General features: G+C 40.1%; 1 protein-coding gene across 3 annotated transcripts in view; it reads left to right on the top strand.

Moving 5' to 3' along the window:
* Positions 1 to 4,369: 4,369 nt before the first annotated feature.
* The window catches only part of uspl1 (ubiquitin specific peptidase like 1), a 32,956-nt gene continuing 15,850 nt past the window's right edge, over positions 4,370 to 21,475 (top strand). For 2 of the 3 annotated variants that reach the window (XM_072912552.1, XM_072912553.1), the window contains exons 1-4: positions 4,370 to 4,569; positions 13,174 to 13,322; positions 13,581 to 13,703; positions 16,960 to 17,626. In XM_072912552.1, the coding sequence (XP_072768653.1) occupies positions 13,197 to 13,322; positions 13,581 to 13,703; positions 16,960 to 17,626 (916 nt within the window). In that variant the 5' untranslated portion in view covers positions 4,370 to 4,569; positions 13,174 to 13,196. Of the gene's footprint in view, positions 4,570 to 13,169; positions 13,323 to 13,580; positions 13,704 to 16,959; positions 17,627 to 21,475 lie in introns of all 3 variants that reach the window. The other variant, XM_061930940.2, reaches the window with a different exon arrangement.

Consider the following 21,475-nt stretch of genomic DNA (forward strand, 5'->3'; position numbering starts at 1 on the left):
ATATATATATATATATATATATATATATATATATATATATATATATATATATATATATATATATATATATATATATATATATATGTTAATAGAGACATTGTCATGTCTGTGTGATCATGTTTTGTTTTAGTAATGTTCGGTTTAAATTTTGGACTTTTTGTGCACTTTTGTTTTGTTTTGTCACCATAGCAACCATTAGTTTCACCTGTCACGTCACGCACCTGTTCCACGTTTGGACTCATTGTGCACTCTTGTCACCATAGCAACCACTAGTTTTCACCTGTCACGTCACGCACCTGTTTCACGTTTTGAGTCACGCACCTGCTTTCACTAATCATGTCCATAGTATTTAAGTTCATTCATTTTCTGTTGTTCGTCCTGACGACATCCCCGCATTTATGCTCCTGCACACTCGCCACACCCTGATGACCCTTGCTACTCTTTTTTTCATGCCGGTTCCATGCCAAGTAAGTTTTTGTTTGTTAAGCCACAGTTAGTGTTTTGTTTAATTGTTCATAGTTTCTGCCAATGTGCAAGTTTTGTGTTTAAAGTCTAGTTTTGTACCTCCGCCCCTGTGCGCGCTTTTCGTTTATTCCTTTTTTTGATAGTTTAAATAAATCATGTATTTACCTTCACGCCATGACCAGTCCAGTTCATTTGCACCACGGGAGAACAAACCAAGCCAAAGTCCAAGTCCTGACAGACATACTGTAATAACTTGAAGTAAATAATGAAGATTAAAAACCAATTACAAACAAAAAACTAAAAAAAATAAATAAATGAACTAAAAGCAGTCTTTTTCTCACAATGTGTCGACTTTTTTCTTATAAAATCGGGAACAATTTCTCATATTCTTTCTGTTTCTGTAATATTTTCTCGTAAAATTGTTACTTTTTTTATGTAAAATTTTTACTTTTTAATGGAAAATGGTGACATTCTGACTTTTATCACAATATTGCCAATTCTAAACAGTTGTTCTTGTAAAATAGTGACATTTTTAGAGTAAAACGGTGACTTTTGTCATAATTTTGCCAAGTAAAATTATTATTATAGTATTGCCAAAATGTTAAAGTTTTCTTATAAAATTATGACTTTTTTTTTTTTTTTTTCAACATAAACTGACCTTTTTAATAGAAATCACCTCTTTGACACTTACTTTTTATGTCGACAAAAGCGGTCCACCATGAGTGTCGACATCGACTTAAGGGGCACTTTTTAGTAATAAGAAGAAAATGGTGGCTATGTCAACATAAACGGGGTCAACTTAAGTGGGTTCCACTGTAAAAATATTAAGCGTGATCATGCTGAAGTGTGAGATTGCTTGAAAAATTGTGACTTTTGTCGAGAAAAATTACGACTCTTTTAAAAAAATTGCCAACATTTTAAGCTTTTCTTGTAAAACTGCGACTGTTGTTGAGTAAAATTCCATCTTTTATCATAATATTGCACAAATGTTCCGTTTTTCTTGTCAAATTTTGACTTGCTGTGAGTAAAATTATGAATTTTATTATAATACTAGAGATAGGCCTTTTTCGGAGGTCTCAAGAAGGTAACATACAATAATGTGTGTGCGCGCATGCGTGTGTGTGTGTGTGTGTGTGTGCGTGTGTTCTTGTATTTCTCGCCTTCTTGAGACATGAAGAAGGAAAAGTATCTTCCATATGAGGAGGTGTGAACAAGTGATGACATAAATCATGGTCCCAATAACATTGCATCTAATAGAGAATGTCTCATTTGTGGTGACATCTATCAAAATGAGGGTGGTCCCAAAAAGGAGGGATTTTTCGAAATGACTGTGTGTCGCTTTTAAAAGTGCTCCCCCTCTGGTCAACATATGAAATAACAAGTGTGTGTAAGAAATTCAAATGGTCCCCCTCTGGCCAAAATGAGTTTAAAAAGATAATAATAAATATGTATATAGAGACATACTGTAATAACTTGACGTAAATAATAATTTAAAAAAAATAATAAAATAAATAAATAAAATAAATAAAAAAACAAATTACAAACCAAAAAATTAATAAATGAACTAAAAGCAGTCTTTTTCTCACAATGTGTCTTATAAAATTGGGAACAATTTCTCATATTCTTTCTGTTTCTGTAATATTGCAATATTTTCTCGTAAAAATTACTACTTTTTTATGTAGAGTTATTACTTTTTAATGCAAAATGGTGACATTTGCCGTATAAAATTCGGACTTTTAACACAATGTTGCCAACTTTTTTGTTGTTCTTGTAAAATTGTGACATTTTTTTTTTAGTAAAATGATGACCTTTGTCATAAGCAAAATTCCGATTATTATTATGATATTGACAACATTTTAAAATGATCTTATAAAATTGTGACCGTTGTCGCGTAAAAATACGACTCTTTTCATAAAATTGTCAAAATGTTGAGCTTTTCTTGTAAAATTGCGACAGTTATTGCGTAAAATTCCAAATTTTTTCATAATATTGCACAAATGTTCCGTTTTCCTTGTAAAATTTTGACTTGCATTGAGTAAAATGGCGACTTTTATTATAATACTGCCAAAATTCTACGTTTTTCTTGTGAAATTGTGACCTTTTAACTCATTTTTCACAACAAGCTTTTTTATATTTGCATAGTATGTATATATTATTAATGTTGTAAATACAATTCTTCATATATCGAGAAAGGCTGGTCCTAAAGAGGGAGGCATTTTTCTCAGTTCTCAAGAAGGTAACAAATACAAGAAAGTGTGTGTGTGCGTGTGTGTGTGTGTGTGTGTGTGTGTGTGTGTGTGTGTGTGTGTGTGTGTGTGTCATACTTGCCAACCTTGAGACCTCCGATTTCGGGAGGTGGGGGGCGGGGGGCGTGGTCAGGGGTGGGGCGGGGCGTGGTTAAGGGGGGAGGAGTATATTGACAGCTAGAATTCACCAAGTCAAGTATTTCATACATATATATATATATATATATATATATATATATATATATATATATATATATATATATATATATATATATATATATATATATATATATATATATATATAGTGGTAATAAAAGATGCAACCTATGCTTGAAAGAAAAACTGTTTATTATTTACCGTCCAGACCTGTCATCCCTCAACAAGCGCAGCGAAATTGTAACAGCATGCCGCCACAGACGGAAACACCTCCTAGGTAACACATGAGCCAATCACCACGCCCCTACACCAGCCTGTACCCACCCACTCTGTGCCCGATATAATCCATGGTATGTGAATGCTCCCATTAAAATCTCCTGATGATTGAGGGAACCCCCCCTCATGAAACAGGCCTGTAGAGATGAAATAGTCTTGTGATTTTTTCCCCACACATACATATACATATATATATATATATATATATATATATATATATATATATATATATATATATATATATATATATATATATATATATATATATATATATATTTATATATATATATATATATCTACATCCTGAAAATATGCAAACAAAACTGTGTTTAGATAATTGATCATTCAAACTTGCATAAATAAATCTTAAGGAATATAACATAACTTGGCTTCTGAGAGCTTCAAAATGTAATGAATAAAATGCTAAAGTTGTTGATAAACAAGCAATTATTTTAATAATTAAATATGGTCATTTTAAATGAATTATGATCATTTAAAATTAATTATTTCATATGTGTTTATTTTAATGTATAATTCTATGGAGTCATAAAAAATACAAATAAAAATACAATTAATTTTGATGTTTTTAGCAAAATATAGTAAACATTTATTTGTATTTGTATTTTTTTTTTTTTATTAATAAATATATTTGTTTTTAGGTAAGATAAACATAATAATACAATTTGTCTCTAGTCTGGATGATTTAGTTCTTGTCACCCTGTTGTCCTCCCGTCATGAAAAAAAGGCTGTCCTCACTCAGGTCCGCATGGAGCTGGAGGGGGCGTGGCCTCCAGTTCCGGCTGAAAATCGGGAGATTTTCGGGAGAATATTTGTCCCGGGAGGTATTTCGGGAGAGGCGCTGAATTTCGGGAGTCTCCCGGAAAATTCGGGAGGGTTGGCAAGTATGGTGTGTGTGTGTGTGTGTGTGTGCGCGTGTGTGTGTGTGTGTGTGTTGGATGGAGTTGGACGTGTGTAGGTTCCACCCTGCATCTCTCTTTATTTACTAGGTGTCTTATTTACAATATTAATCAGCAAATTAAAGCCACATTTTAAAGCTTTATCAAGACGCGTTTTTAATATAGTCCAATAGTCGAACATGACAGTTGAATATTATATTAAAGTGCCCTGTCATGATGATAATTAGCGGCGCTGCTGGTGACGTCATCAAATAATTGCACTTCAACGTAGCCACCAATGGGCGGCAGCATCACTTCCGGTAGGAACCATTGTGCAGGGGGAGGACTTTTGAAGGCGCACACGCGCCGGCGGAAAGACAACGTTTTCCAGACGGATCGTCCCCGGCTTGAGTGAGAGTTTTTAGTCCTTCTCAGGCGGGATAGCGAGTTTTTTTTTAAACCGCTTTACACGAATGAGTGTGGTGGATTCATCCCACGAAGGCAACTTTAATTGACGGCGGACTCTGGTATGTATTCTTTGGAGCTCTTTCGGAAAGACTCACGCCGAGCACATGCGAGGTGCTAGCATGCTAACATGCTAAGTACTTTGTTACATTGCTACAGTATTAACATGATTCAGCTATTATTGACATTTTTCTTGAGCATGAGTCCAAAGAATAAGGTTTTTGTATCTTAGACACAATTGCGACAATGTTGTTAAATAGGGTGACCATTTCCATGATACCAAAAAGGAGGACATTATGCGGCATATCAATAAATTACTATGGTGTACATAGGACTCTGGTATACTCTTATTCATAGTACAATTTTGAGTGGTTTAAAGATGATGTTTGTGTGGCTGAATAGGAAAAAATATTAAAGTCAAGTGTTTGTTAACAGTATTTGTATTTATTCAATACATTGTGGTGTTCAAAAAGTGACCACTGAGATGAATCTTTTCAAGTGCAGAGTGCCACAAAGCATAACATGTGTGGACTTAAATGTAGTTAACATATATAATTTAAAAAAAATGCCACAAAAATGTTTCCACATCAACATCAAGGCTGCTTGCTGCATATCTGGTTGCGTTATGCAGAATATGGGCCAAACAGTTTGCAGGGAGCACATCTTTTTGGCTCAGTTTCAGCTTCTGATACACTGTTATGTTTGCCACAATTGACACTGGCATTGTCTGCTGCATATGCAGACATGTTTTTCACCTCTAAGCCAGACATCTCAAGTTTTGCCAGCAGCTGGTTTGTTATGGCTTCTGACGTTTCGTTGCTGTCACTATAAAAATCCAACAGGACATGTTGGATGCCTTCATCAAAGTGAAAATACCTTACCACAATGGGAAAACACTTGTTTGTTCCTTTATTTGAGGCGTCGGTTGCTACGGAAAAGGGTAGGTTGTTTTCTTTTATGTAGTCGGTATGTTCCTGTACCGAATAGTGAGCGATGACGTTCTCGCACAATGCCTTGGCTTTTGTTCGGCCACAGGCCATCCCTTTAGCTGTGGGATAGTCACTGAAAATCTCCCGGTCCACTTTCATGCCGCAGTCTAAACTTCTGTAGGACTGGTGATGCTTTACAGCAGTGGTTCTCAACCCTTTTTTCAGTGATGTACCCCCTGTGAACATTTTTTTTAATTCAAGTACCCCCTAATCAGAGCAAAGCATTTTTGGTTGAAAAAAAGAGATAAAGAAGTAAAATACAGCACTATGTCATCAGTTTCTGATTTATTAAATTGTATAACAGTGCAAAATATTGCTCATTTGTAGTGGTCTTTCTTGAACTATTTGGAAAAAAGTATGTAAAATAACTAAAAACTTGTTGAAAAATAAACAAAAATAAAGTGCCTCAAAAAGGAGGACAAATACGTGTCCGGCTTGAAGCTGCGCCGGACGCCGGACAGGGCATTAAAAATCCGGACTGTCCGGCCTAAATCCGGACACCTGGTCACCCTATTGTTAAAACATCCTGATAAATGTCCATGATGCGGCAAAAACGCCTACAAAGCTAATTATAATTTATTATTATTATTATTATTAATCATATTTCTCACTCATGGCACCACTTTTTTTTTCCTAAATAGAATTTTCGAATTTGCACATTCTGAAATAGTTTCGTGACTTAAATTGTGTGGAGGTTTTTTTTCTAGATTTTTTAAAACCATTTTTATAGTTTAAGTGTAACACATTTTCAATTTCGATTTCCTGTTTATCAGATGCACTCCTTTTTTAAATTATTTTTTTTTTACCTTTATTTATAATATGCAACATTTACATACAGGCAAATACATAATAATAATCAAAACAAGTAACAAAACAAAGCCGGGGGTTGTAAACTCATTAAAGCAACTAAAGTAGAAAACAAAATTCACTATATTGCCAAAAGTATTTGGCCACCTGCCTTGACTCGCATATGAACTTGAAGTGCTATCCCATTCCTAACCCATAAATACTGTATTTTTCGGAGTATAAGTCGCTCCGTAGTATAAGTCGCAACGGCCGAAAATGCATAATAAAGAAGGGAAAAAAACATATATAAGTCGCAAGGGAGTAGGGCTGCAACTAACGATTAATTTGATAGATTAATCTGTCGATTATTACTTCCATTAATAATCGGATAAAAGAGACAAACTACATTTCTATCCTATCCGGGCCAATTTAGAACAGAAATACCATGGTCCGTAAACCAGGCACGGGTAGATTTTGCGCTGTGTGCAGGCGCCAAGTCCTGTTGGAACTTGAAATCTCCATCTCCATAGAGCAGGTCAGCAGCAGGAAGCATGAAGTGCTCTAAAACTTGCTGGTAGACGGCTGCGTTGACCCTGGATCTCAGGAAACAGAGTGGACCGACACCAGCAGATGACATGGCACCCCAAACCATCACTGATGGTGGAAACTTTACACTAGACTTCAGGCAACGTGGATCCTGTGCCTCTCCTGTCTTCCTCCAGACTCTGGGACCTCGAAATGCAAAATTTGCTTTCGTCAGAAAACCTGACTTTGGACCTCTCAGCAGCAGTCCAGCTGGTGTCGGTCCACTCTGTTTCCTGAGATCCAGGGTCAACGCCGACTCGACAAAAGTCCATATTTCCTCATTTATATATATATATATATATATATATATATATATATATATTGCCAAAAGTATTTGGCCACCTGCCTTAAGTGCCATCCCATTCCTAACCCATAGGTTTCAACCTAGTTCAACCTACTCAGTGGCCTAGTGGTTAGTGTCCGCCCTGAGATCGGTAGGTTGTAAGTTCAAAAAATTTGCTATTTTACAAGAACAACAAAAAAAATGTCAATATTGTGATAAGTCAGAATTTTATACGTCAAATGTCACCATTTTGCATTAAAAAGTAATAATTTTACATGAAAAAGTAGTACTTTCACGAGGAAATGTTGCAATATTTCAGAAACAGAAAGAACATGAGAAATTGTTCCCAATTTTATAAGAAAAAAGTCGACACATTGTGAGAAAAAGACTGCTTTTAGTTCATTTATTTATTTTTTTGTTTGTAATTGGTTTTTAATCTTCATTATTTACTTCAAGTTATTACAGTATGTCTCTATTTACATATTTAGAGTGTCTGCCCTGAGATGGGTAGGTTGTGAGTTCAAACCCCGGCCGAGTCATACCAAAGACTATAAAAATGGGACCCATTACCTCACTGCTTGGCACTCAGCATCAAGGGTTGGAATTGGGGGTTAAATCACCAAAAATTATTCCTGGGCGCGGCACCGCTGCTGCCCACTGCTCCCCTCACCTCCCAGGGGGTGATCAAGGGCATGGGTTAAATGTGGAGGACAAATTTCACCACACCTAGTGTGTGTGCGACTATCATTGGTACTTTAACTTTCAATATGATGTGGGTCCATCTTTTGCAGCTAATACAGCTTGAACACTTCTGGGAAGGCTGTCCACAAGGTCGCGGAGTGTGTTTTTATAGGTATTTTCCTCCATTCTTCCAAAAGCGCATTGGTGAGGTCACACACTGATGTTGGTGGAGAATGCCTGGCTCTCAGTCTCCGTTCTAATTCATCCCAAAGGTGTTCTATCGGGTTCAGGTCAGGACTCTGTGCAAGCCAGTCAAGTTCATCCAGACCAGACTCTGTCCCCCATGTCTTTGTGTACCTAATTGGTTCCAACGGGCTTTAAACAGGTGGCTGACCTGTTCAGATGGGTGTAACTGCTACTGGTCAAATAATGTGAAATAGCATTTAATTTTACATGTATGCAATGCCATTTAAATGTAATTATAGATAATAATAATAATAATTACTGTGTAGTGTTGTAAATAGTCAACGGGAAGAATTTTAGTAAGATATAAGCCATGAGCACTACATAGCCAGAAAAAAACCTAGGCAGGACAAGTAAAAATATTGGGGCAAGTAGATTTGAGAAGTCAGGCAAGTAGAAAAAAAGCTTAACGTTGAACCCTGCATGTGTTGAGCTGCTGCCGCTTAAGGTTAGACGGCACTGTACATAGAGCGCTTCTGCTCGTTGGTAATAAATTCTAATGTTGGATGTTCACTCCTTCACACAGATGAGTATAGAAAAATATTTTCAACGGCCGAAAAAGGCTCGACTTGGAAAGGAGGTAGGCCTACAGTCCGGACCACAGGTGCGACCTGTTCAGCAGTAACAGGAGGAGGAGGAGGAGGTTGACTGACTGTGGCAGGACACCTCTGCCTCTGTTTCACTTCATGTTGCTGGTAAATAATATGGTTGTAGTAGTAGGCTAAAGTTAAATTATTTAGTATTCACTAATTAAAGGGGCAGAGCTTTAAGAGACATTTTAGCTTTTATATTTTATAAGATATATTTTTTGTAAGAACCACAATTAATAAATATATTTCAGTGAATCACTAATTGTTCAAATCTGTATATAAATATGTACATAAAATGTTGTAATTATATTCCAACTCCGCGTTCTTCTTGGTCATCGCCGCTGCCGCTGCCGCCGCCACCCCCCACCCCCCTGACCACACCACCACAAATAGATGCCTGTCCTGTGGGAAACACTGCACTTATTCAGCCTGTTGTTCACTATTCTTTATTTATTTTAAATTGCCTTTCAAATGTCTATTCTTGGTGTTTGCTTTTATCAAATACATTTCCCCAAAAAATGTGACTTGTACTCCAGTGCGACTTCCTTCTTTATTATGCATTTTCGGCCGGTGCGACTTATACTCCGAAAAATACGGTACTTTTTTGTTAGTTTACGATAAAGGCTTGGCTGTAATATTGCACAATTCCTATAATTACATCGAGCGTAACCAATTTTTTGTCATTCGGTCTAGTCTGGCTAACTTTCTGGTAGCTTCAATGAGAATATCCACAGACAAGACTACTTTTCAATGAATGTCGATACTGTTTAAACGCTGTATTGCTGTTAATACTGCAGTTAACTAACACTGATACCGCGTCCACGCCTGCTATTAAATGAATGCTTTACGTTTGCATTGTGTGACAGCGTCTGACTGGCTCGGAGGCTGCGCGCCTCGCCACAGTTGGAGACACCGTAAGTCCTTCTTGGAAAAGCACATCTGATTATTTTCCTGTAAAAAAAAACCCAAATGGTTAATGTTCATTGTTGGATGTTTGCAGAAATGCACAATGTTCCATTCGACTTGCTTGTATGTGTCTCTGAATGTCCTAGTTTTACTTCCGAGTGCAAAGCCTTTAAAAAAAAAAGGATCATTTAGATTTTTATTAGAAAAAGAGTAGGAACGAGTATCGTTCACAGTTAAACCGATACGGTACCGATTCCCGGTACTCGACGGCACCAATTTTTTGTACTCTTGCCTGTGTTCACAAATTGTAATTGTTTTTGATGATACAATCTCATATTTTATTGCAACATTTGTTAGAATAATTATGTGTACCGTATTTTCCGCACCATAAGGCGCCCTGGGTTATAAGCCGCGCCTTCAATGAACGGCATATTTCAAAACTTTGTCCACCTATAAGCCGCCCCGTGTTATAAGCCGCATCTAACTGCGCTAAAGGAATGTCAAAAAAACAGTCAGATAGGTCAGTCAAACTTTAATAATATATTAAAAACCAGCGTGATGTGGGCGCGCATGGAGTCGTATATCAACATGGACGGAGCTGCGTGAAAAAAGCCACCCGGCCTCTTCGCGTAAACTTCCCTTAACCACTCGCTCATCTTTTCTTCATCCATCCATCCCTTCGAGTTAGCTTTTATGATGACGCCGGCTGGAAAGGTCTCTTTTAGCAAGGTCTTCCTTTTGAATATCACCATGGGTGGAAGTTTCTGGCCATTAGCATGGCAAGCTAGAACCACAGTGAAGGACGACTTCTCATTCCCTGTGGTGCGAATATTCACCGTACGTGCTCCCGTTGTATCCACAGTGCGGTTCACAGGAATATCAAACGTCAGTGGAACCTCGTCCATGTTGATAATGGTTAAGGTTAAATTCTGCGTTATACGCGTGTCGCTTAGTAGGAGCCATTTTGTGGTCTGGTCTTTACAGATGTAAACACACAAAGGAAATGAAACGTAATACCCGCGCGCTTCTTCTTCTACGGGGGGCGGGTGCTTACCTTGGCGGTTGCTTGCGTAGAAGAAGAAGCGCTTCCTGTTCTACCGGGAAAAAAGATGGCGGCTGTTTACCGTAGTTGCGAGACCGAAACTTTATGAAAATGAATCTTAATATTAATCCATATATAAAGCGCACCGGGTTATAAGCCGCACTGTCAGCTTTTGAGTAAATTTGTGGTTTTTAGGTGCGGCTAATAGTGCGGAAAATACGGTACATATGTAGCGACCAACTGTAGTTACTGACAGTGGGTTTCTGAAGTGTTCCTGAGCACATGTGGTGATATCCTTTACACACTGATGTCGCTTGTTGATGCAGTACAGCCTGAGGGATTGAAGCTCACAGGCTTAGCTGCTTACGTGCAGTGATTTCTCCAGATTCTCTGAACCCTTTGATGATATTACGGACCGTAGATGGTGAAATCTCTAAATTCCTTGCAATAGCTGGTTGAGAAAGGTTTTTCTTAAACTGTTCAACAATTTGCTCACGCATTTGTTGACAAAGAGGTGACCCTCGCCCCATCCTTGTTTGTGAATGACTGAGCATTTCACGGAAGCTGCTTATATACCCAATCATGGCACCCACCTGTTCCCAATTAGCCTGCACACCTGTGGGATGTTCCAAATAAGTGTTTGATGAGCATTCCTCAACTTTATCAGTATTTATTGCCACCTTTCTCAACTTCTTTGTCACGTGTTGCTGGCATCAAATTCTAAAGTTAATGATTATTTGCAACAACAACAAAAAAAGTTTATGAGTTTGAACATCAAATATGTTGTCTTTGTAGCATATTCAACTGAATATGGGTTGAAAATGATTTGCAAATCATTGTATTCTGTTTATATTTACATCTAACACAATTTCCCAACTCATATGGAAACTGGGTTTGTATATTAGCGTCAAGCTAGTGCATTTTGGGGAAAGTGGAGCCTACTTTACTAGTGTTTTGGGAGTCAATTACTTTGTTGGCATTGAAAATTGCAACACTTTGGCAGAGTTGGCAACTTACGAGACTTTTTTTTACTTAACTAAACTAGGGCTGCAGCTAACGATTATTTTTCTATCGATTAATCTATAGATTATTTTTTCGGTTAATCTATAGATTATTTTTTCGATTAATCTATAGATTATTTTTCTTTTTACCAATTTTTTTTTAATTTAAAATGAAGAGGAAAAAATAAATGTAGGCCAGTTTTTTCAAAAGGCATGGCTTTTATTTACAAAAAAAAAAGTATGGCCACTAGTCAGTCAACATTGACAACAACATGACAAAATATTCTGTAACAATGTAAACATTTAAAACTTTTAACATTTAACAAAATTAAAAGTAGCTTATCTGCTTTTTAATGTGCAAATATAAAAGTAAACATCCAGTGCAAATCTTAATATTCTGGAATAGTATAAGCATTTCAAAAGTAAAAGTATTGCTTATTTTGCTTTAAAATGTGCAAAAATAAAGATAAACATCCAATACAAAAAAGTGCAAAACGGAAATATTCTGTAACAAGTGTAAACATTTCAACAAAAGTAAAAGTATTGTTTATTTGCTAAAATGTGCAAAAATAAAGCTAAACATCCAATACAAAAAAGTGTACAGTGTAAACATTTCAACAAAAGTAAAAGTATTGCTTATTTTGCTTAATAACACAACAATGATAGTATGATTAAAGTGACAGTTAATTGTTCGTTTGTACATCGTATATGTAACTGTTAATGTTGTAAAGGGTATTTGCACAACTAATTAACGTTAGCGTTTGTGACACGTCTTGTGCCGTGGGGTTCTTTCAGGACCGACAGACTGAACGCCAGACGGCTTTGCCAGGTTTACAATCTTTTAATTTTACACAAAGTCTTTTCTCTTCCAACTGCGCGGATCGCGCACCTGGGCACGTTTGCGGCGTCGCTCCCGGCGCGCCCCGCCTCGCCGCTCGCTCGCCGCCGCCACCTCTCCACAGCGTTAAAGAGGAGCGCGTCTTTGTAAACACTGAACAGGCACGCCAAACGCGCCTCTCAGAGCGAAACGGTGCTTTAGTTTATGAATTTACAACGCAGATACAAATGACACATTCATGTTTTTGTGTAATAATGACAACGTATACGCACGCGGACGATTGACTTGTTGATGGTGATGGCAAGAACGCTGTCGGGGGTTTTCTTTTCAAATGTTCGTTCATAGCCGTTGTGCTGCTATGATAGGCCATTTCCGCTCGACACAGTGTGCATACAACAACATTATTAGGCCGTTTATTGAAATACTCCCACACTTTTGACGACTTTTGGCGTGCTTTTTTCCCCTCGCTCGCATCGTCTGCTTTGCGCTCCGCCATGACAGTAAAGTAGTGTGACGTAAATATGCGACGCGCCGACGCACAAAAACGGCGTCGACGTATTTACGTAACCGATGACGTCGACTACGTCGACGTGTCGTTTCAGCCTTAAACTAAACAAGGTTGATGCTAATCCACCTGTTTGTTCTTTTTTTTTTATTGATGATTAAAGAGATTGCAAGTGGAACCAGAACTGTAAAAACCTCCTACTCTTCCGCCCCTCAGGTACCCCCGGAGGAGAGCCGGGTTGCCATGGTGATATTGGTCGAGACGCAGCGGCTGGACCTCGGGACAAGCGGCGGGATTCCAATGACGGGTGACTCGGCGGACACCGGTTTGGGGGCTCGGGCCTCGCCACTGGTGGGGTATTTGGGAAAAGTCAGTTGCTCTCCTCACTCGCTGTTGTCACCTGCGCAAAGCTGAAATTGTGTTTGAACGCCACTGCGACTAAGCGGTGCCACTCCAAATTACATGTCAAAGAAACTCACGGAAATCTTTTGGTAAAAGGCGAAAGTTGTAGTTTATTGAGCAAACATTGGTCATGTTGGGAAGAACACGGTATCACAGTATCAGTGTTGTTTTCAGTGGTGATTGTAATAATGAGGCGGTGTCTTACATCCTGCTGCTTTGTTGAAGGTTCAAGAGAGAGCGGCGTCTCTCGACACGTGTCCATGGTGCGCCTCCAGAGGCCTGAGCTCCCCTCTGCGCTCGTACCGTGTCAACCTGCACGAGTCCATCACGCTGTGCACCGACCCTCAGGTCAGTCTGCACTCCGCTTTCAGTCACCGGCTCCAAAAAAAAGGCAAACTACAGATGTCCGATAAATGCTTTAAAATGTACCGTATTTTCCGCACCATAAGGCGCCCTGGGTTATAAGCCGCGCCTTCAATGAACGGCATATTTCAAAACTTTGTCCACCTATAAGCCGCCCCGTGTTATAAGCCGCATCTAACTGCGCTAAAGGAATGTCAAAAAAACAGTCAGATAGGTCAGTCAAACTTTAATAATATATTAAAAACCAGCGTGATGTGGGCGCGCATGGAGTCGTATATCAACATGGACGGAGCTGCGTGAAAAAAGCCACCCGGCCTCTTCGCGTAAACTTAAACTTACCTTAACCACTCGCTCATCTTTTCTTCATCCATCCCTTCGAGTTAGCTTTTATGATGACGCCGGCTGGAAAGGTCTCTTTTGGCAAGGTCTTCCTTTTGAATATCACCATGGGTGGAAGTTTCTGGCCATTAGCATGGCAAGCTAGAACCACAGTGAAGGATGACTTCTCATTCCCTGTGGTGCGAATATTCACCGTACGTGCTCCCGTTGTATCCACAGTGCGGTTCACAGGAATATCAAAAGTCAGTGGAACCTCGTCCATGTTGATAATGTTCTCTGGCCGGATCTTTTTTTCAGCTATCTTGTTTTTACAATATGCACGGAAAGTAGCCAGCTTTTCTTGAAAGTCTTTAGGCAGTTGCTGTGAAATAGTAGTCCGTGTGCGGATGGAGAGATTGCGTCTTTTCATGAACCGGAAACCTGTCGCTTAGTAGGAGCCATTTTGTGGTCTTTACAGATGTAAACACACAAAGGAAATGAAACGTAATATCCGCGCGCTTCTTCTTCTTCTACGGGGGTGGGTGGTTGCTTACAGTAGAAGAAGAAGCGCTTCCTCTTCTATGGGGGCGGGTGCTTACCTTGGCGGTTGCTTGCGTAGAAGAAGAAGCACTTCCTGTTCTACGGGGGAAAAAGATGGCGGCTGTTTACCGTAGTTGCGAGACCGAAACTTTATGAAAATGAATCTTAATATTAATCAATATATAAAGCGCACCGGGTTATAAGCCGCACTGTCAGCTTTTGAGTAAATTAGTGGTTTTTAGGTGCGGCTAATAGTGCGGAAAATACGGTACTATGAAGCCACATTGATGTAACACGTGGCTTGGCATTGTCTTGCTGAAATAAGCAGGGGCGTCCATGGTAAAGTTGCTTGGATGGCAACATATGTTGCTCCAAAACCTGTATGTACCTTTCAGCATTAATGGTGCCTTCACAGATGTGTAAGTTACCCATGTCTTGGGCACTAATACACCCCCATACCATCACACATGCTGCCTTTTACACTTTGCGCCTATAACAATCCGGATGGTTCTTTTCCTCTTTGGTCCGGAGGACACGACGTCCACAGTTTCCAAAAACAATTTGAAATGTGGACTCGTCAGACCACAGAACACTTTTCCACTTTGTATCAGTCCATCTTAGATGAGCTCAGGCCCAGCGAAGCCGACGGCGTTTCTGGGTGTTGTTGATAAACGGTTTTCGCCTTGCATAGGAGAGTTTTAAGTTGCACTTACAGATGTGTAAGTGCAACACCGTTGTATAAGCCGCAGGGACCAGAACGAGGGGGGAAAAAAAGTAGCGGCTTATAGTCCGGAAATTACTGTAATAATAATTCATACCTTTTCTACTGTACAACCCTTATTAAAAATGCTGGCATCGTTGTGGCTTGTGCAGCCCTTTGAGACACTCGTGATTTAGGACTATATAAATAAACATTGATTGATTGATAGCAAGCAAGACGCATGCTCGTGGTGTTTAGCGCTTCAATCAACACACTATTATGTGTTGTTGTTTTTTTAAACCACAACAATGAAGTTAATTATATTTATATAGCGCTTTTCTCCAGTGACTCAAAGCGCTTTTACATAGTTAACCCAATGTCTAAGTTACCGTATTTTCCGCACTATTAGCCGCACCTAAAAACCACAAATTTACTCAAAAGCTGACAGTGCGGCTTATAACCCGGTGCGCTTTATATATGGATTAATATTAAGATTCATTTTCATAAAGTTTCGGTCTCGCAACTACGGTAAACAGCCGCCATCTTTTTTCCCCGTAGAAGAGGAAGTGCTTCTTCTTCTACGCAAGCAACCGCCAAGGTAAGCACCCGCCCCCATAGAACAGGAAGCGCTTCTTCTTCTACTGTAAGCAACCACCCGCCCGCGTAGAAGAAGAAAAAGCGCGCGGATATTACGTTTCATTTCCTTTGTGTGTTTACATCTGTAAAGACCACAAAATGGCTCCTACTAAGCGACAGGTTTCCGGTTCATGAAAAGACGCAATCTCTCCATCCGCACACGGACTACTATTTCACAGCAACTGCCTAAAGACTTTCAAGAAAAGCTGGCTACTTTCCGTGCATATTGTAAAAACAAGATAGCTGAAAAAAAGATCCGGCCAGAGAACATTATCAACATGGACGAGGTTCCACTGACTTTTGATATTCCTGTGAACCGCACTGTGGATACAACGGGAGCACGTACGGTGAATATTCGCACCACAGGGAATGAGAAGTCATCCTTCACTGTGGTTCTAGCTTGCCATGCTAATGGCCAGAAACTTCCACCCATGGTGATATACAAAAGGAAGACCTTGCCAAAAGAGACCTTTCCAGCCGGCGTCATCATAAAAGCTAACTCGAAGGGATGGATGGATGAAGAAAAGATGAGCGAGTGGTTAAGGTAAGTTTACGCGAAGAGGCCGGGTGGCTTTTTTCACGCAGCTCCGTCCATGTTGATATACGACTCCATGCGCGCCCACATCACGCTGGTTTTTAATATATTATTAAAGTTTGACTGACCTATCTGACTGTTTTTTTGACATTCCCTTTAGCGCAGTTAGATGCGGCTTATAACACGGGGCGGCTTATAGGTGGACAAAGTTTTGAAATATGCCGTTCATTGAAGGCGCGGCTTATAACCCAGGGCGCCTTATGGTGCGGAAAATACGGTACATTTAAAGCAGTGTGGGTGACACTGGGAGCCGGTGGGTAAAGTGGCTTGCCCGAGGACACAACGGCAGCGTCTGGGATGGCGGAAGCGGGGATCGAACCTGGAACCCTCAAGTTGCTGGCCACTTTACCAACCAAGCCACACCGCCCCAATGAACACAGAAGTTGAATTGACCAGATTCCACCTTATTTTTTTTTCCAATGATGATTAATCAAAAGTGTGTTTCCAAACAGTGCCTCTTCCCTCTGGTCAGTCGCCCCCTAGAGGACATTTTGGCCAGCTTGGTTCCAGCAGCTCAAAGCAGAAAGAGGGCGGCCACGGCCCTCGAAGAAGAAGAAGAAAGGGAGGAGGAGGTCAAAGCCAAGCATCTGCGCTCTATCGGGTCTGACCCGCCTCCCGTGGCAGACGTCAACAATGCAGAGAGCGGCGCTCTAAATGGCCGCCATGAGGCTCAAAACGAGGCGGAGAATCAACCCTGCTCGGATTCCCCATTCGGGCTAGAACCTGTAGAAGACGGTGGGGTTCCAGAGAGTTCTGATTCTACAAGCTGGTCCATGCAGGCTCCGTCAGGGGAAGAAGCAGCCTCTCTTCTCCTGGACATGACTCGAGCCCAAGAAGTGGACACAAGCCCTTCACAGAACCCCCCGACAGCAGAGACGCGGCAGGGCGCCAGGTCCGAAGGCGAGGTGGTGGACCTTGTTTCCGTCCCACAGGATCTCTTCTGGAGGAACGATCACAACCTGTGCTGGCTGGACGTCCTGCTGGTGGTTCTGGTCCACTGCCGCGGCCTGAGGAGGTGGAAAGTCCCGCAGGAGCCTCAGCGGGCGGCCGTCTGGCGCCTGCTGAGCCGCTACGACGACGCCTGTGCCGCTCTCCGTGCTCGCCAGCAGACAGGAAGCGGTGAGTGTCGCTTTATTACTCATTCAGGTTTTTGAGTGGCGCAACTCAGGGGTCTTCAACGTTCTCCAGTCCTGATGGAGGCAGGGGTGTCCAAAGTTTTGTTGTCCAAATAAAATCTGTTTAAAAGCAGTCAAAGTGCGAGCAAAAAGACAACAAACATATTTTTTTGATAATACACTTTGGGTCTGGTTTAGTGTTGTCCCCATACCAATATTTTGGTACCAGTACCAAAATGTATTTCGATACTGGACCACAAAAAATGTCATTATTGTGTTTATTTGAACAAAAAATGTTAGGGTACATGAAACATAAGTTTATTATTGTAATTTAGTCCTTAAATAAAATAGTGAACATACTAGACAACTTGTCTTTTAGTAGTAAGCAGAGGTGGGTAGAGTAGCCAGAAATTGTACTCAAGTAAGAGTACTGTTACTTTAGAGATTTATTACTCAAGTAAAAGTAAGGAGTAGTCACCCAAATATTTACTTGAGTAAAAGTAAAAAGTATGTTGTGAAAAAACTACTCAAGTACTGAGTAACTGATGAGTAACATACACACACATATCATATATATATATATATATATACATATACATACACATATACATAATGTGTGTATATATACCGTATTTTCCGCACTATAAGGCGCACCTAAAAACCACAAATTTTCTCAAAAGCTGACAGTGCGCCTTATAACCCGGTGCGCTTTATATATGGATAAATATTAAGATTCATTTTCATAAAGTTTAGGTCTCGCAACTTCGGTAAACAGCCGCCATCTTTTTTCCCCGTAGAAGAAGCGCGCGGTGCATGCTGGGATATGTGACGTTTCATTTCCATTTGTGTGTTTATGTAAAGACCCCAAAATGGCTCCTATTAAGTGTGTTGTCTGTCTAATTATAAATAATGCAGACGAGGCGTGTTAACTGAGTTCTCAACGTTTTCTCACAGCGTGCTCATAACCACATTCGAACTCCCAGCATACAACAACGCTTCTCAGGGCTACCGCGCATGCTCGTCACTATCGTTGCATGCTGGGTAGTGTAGTTGTTATATTTGCTAGCTCATAACATCACATTGAGAGACACGCTTACGCGCTTAATTCAATACTCGCCGTCATTCCGGGTGGATTGACAAAAGACCTCCAGCCGCTAGATATTGGTGTCAACAGGGCATTCGAAGCTAGACTGCTAACTGCGTGGGAACAATGGAAGACAGAAGGCGAACACACCTTCACTAAGACGAGGAGGCAGCGCCAGACGACGCCAACATCTGCCAGTGGATCGTAAATTTGCCCAACTTTTCACTTCGGACACCGAAGACGAAGGATTTACGAATGAAGAATAACTTCAGAAAGTGAGCGCTATGTTTATTTTGTGTGTTGTGACATTAACGTTCGAGCAACATTATGTTGCTATTGCTCTGCACTATTTTGAATTTTACTATGTTTGTGATTGCACATTTGCGTACATTTTGGGAGTGAACAGAGTTGTTAGAACGCTGGTTTTTAATATATTATTAAAGTTTGACTGACCTATCTGACTGTTTTTTTGACATTCCCTTTAGCGCAGCGTAGGCGCGGCTTATAGTCCGGGGCGGCTTATTGGTGGACAAAGTTATGAAATATGCCATTCATTGAAGGTGCGGCTAATAATCCGGTGCGCCTTATAGTGCGGAAAATACGGTATATACACACACACACATATATACAGTGGGGCAAAAAAGTATTTAGTCAGCCACCAATTGTGCAAGTTCTCCCACTTGAAATGATGACAGAGGTCTGTAATTTTCATCATAGGTACACTTCAACTGTGAGAGACAGAATGTGAAAAAAAAAAATCCAGGAATTCACATTGTAGGATTTTTAAAGAATTTATTTGTAAATTATGGTGGAAAATAAGTATTTGGTCAATAACAAAAATTCAACTCAATGCTTTGTAATATAACCTTTGTTGGCAATAACAGAGGTCAAACGATTACTATAGGTCTTTACCAGGTTTGCACACACAGCAGCTGGTATTTTGGCCCATTCCTCCATGCAGATCTTCTCGAGAGCAGTGATGTTTTGGGGCTGTCGCCGAGCAACACGGACTTTCAACTCCCTCCACAGATTTTCTATGGGGTTAAGGTCTGGAGACTGGCTAGGCCACTCCAGGTCTTTCAAATGCTTCTTACGGAGCCACTCCTTCGTTGCCCGGGCGGAGTGTTTGGGACCATTGCCATGCTGGAAGACCCATCCACGTTTCATCTTCAAAGCTCTCACTGATGGAAGGAGGTTTTGGCTCAAAATCTCACGATACATGGCCCCATTCATTCTTTCCTTAACACGGATCAGTCGGCCTGTCCCCTTAGCAGAAAAACAGCCGCAAAGCATGATGTTTCCACCCCCATGCTTCACAGTAGGTATGGTGTTCTTGGGATGCAACTCAGTATTCTTCTTCCTCCAAACACGACGAGTTGAGTTTATACCAAAAAGTTCTATTTTGGTTTTATCTGACCACATGACATTCTCCCAATCCTCTGCTGTATCATCCATGTGCTCTCTGGCAAACTTCAGACGGGCTGGCTTAAGCAGGGGGACACGTCTGGCACTGCAGGATTGGATTCCCTGTCGGCGTAGTGTGTTACTGATGGTAACCTTTGTTACTTTGGTCCCAGCTCTCTGCAGGTCATTCACCAGGTCCCCCCGTGTGGTTCTGGGATTTTTACTCACCGTTCTCATGATCATTTTTACCCCACGGGATGAGATCTTGCGTGGAGCCCCAGATCAAGGGAGATTATCAGTGGTCTTGTATGTCTTCCATTTTCTGATAATTGTTCCTACAGTTGATTTTTTCACACCAAGCCACTTGCCTATTGTAGATTCACTCTTCACAGTCTGGTGCAGGTCTACAATTCTTTTCCTGGTGTCCTTCGACAGCTCTTTGGTCTTGGCCATAGTGGAGTTTGGAGTCTGACTGTTTGAGGCTGTGGACAGGTGTCTTTTATACAGATAACCAGTTCAAATAGGTGCCATTAATACAGGTAGCGAGTGGAGGACAGAAGAGCTTCTTAAAGAAGAAGTTACAGGTCTTCCTTGTTTGAAGTGACCAAATACTTATTTCCACCATAATTTACAAATAAATTCTTTAAAATTCCTACAATGTGAATTCCTGGATTTTTTTTTCACATTCTGTCTCTCACAGTTGAAGTGTACCTATGATGAAAATTACAGACCTCTGTCATCATTTTAAGTGGGAGAACTTGCACAATTGGTGGCTGACTAAATACTTTTTTGCCCCACTGTGTGTATATATATATATATATATATATATATATATATATATATATATATATATATATATACATATATACATACATACATACATTGATATATATAGTATATAATTTATATTTATTTATTTTGCCGTTTTTGTTTACATGTTAAAGGTGTTTTAATGAATATACATGCATGTTTAACACATATAGATTCCTTTCTTTCATGAAGACAAGAATATAAGTTGGTGTATTACCTGATTGTGATGACTTGCATTGATTGTAATCAGACAGTAGTGCTGATAACGTCCTCGTTTTCAAATGGAGGAGAAAAAAAGTTCCTGCTTTCTGTCTAATACCACATGAAAGTGGTTGGTTTTTGGCATCTTATTTGTCCAGCTTCCATATTCGTTTTTATACACTTTACAAGAAATACATTGGCGGCAAACTCCGTAGCTTGCTAGCTTGTTTGCGCTGGCTTTCGGAGACTCTTATTTTGAAAGCGCAAGCGCGATGAAGCGGCACTTTTATTGTGAAGACAGGAACTGTGCAGTCAGTCTTTAGGCTTTTGACGGGATGTACGGTTGAAATAAAA

The sequence above is a fragment of the Nerophis lumbriciformis genome, linkage group LG37, assembly GCF_033978685.3.
Source record: "Nerophis lumbriciformis linkage group LG37, RoL_Nlum_v2.1, whole genome shotgun sequence".
NCBI lineage: Eukaryota > Metazoa > Chordata > Actinopteri > Syngnathiformes > Syngnathidae > Nerophis > Nerophis lumbriciformis.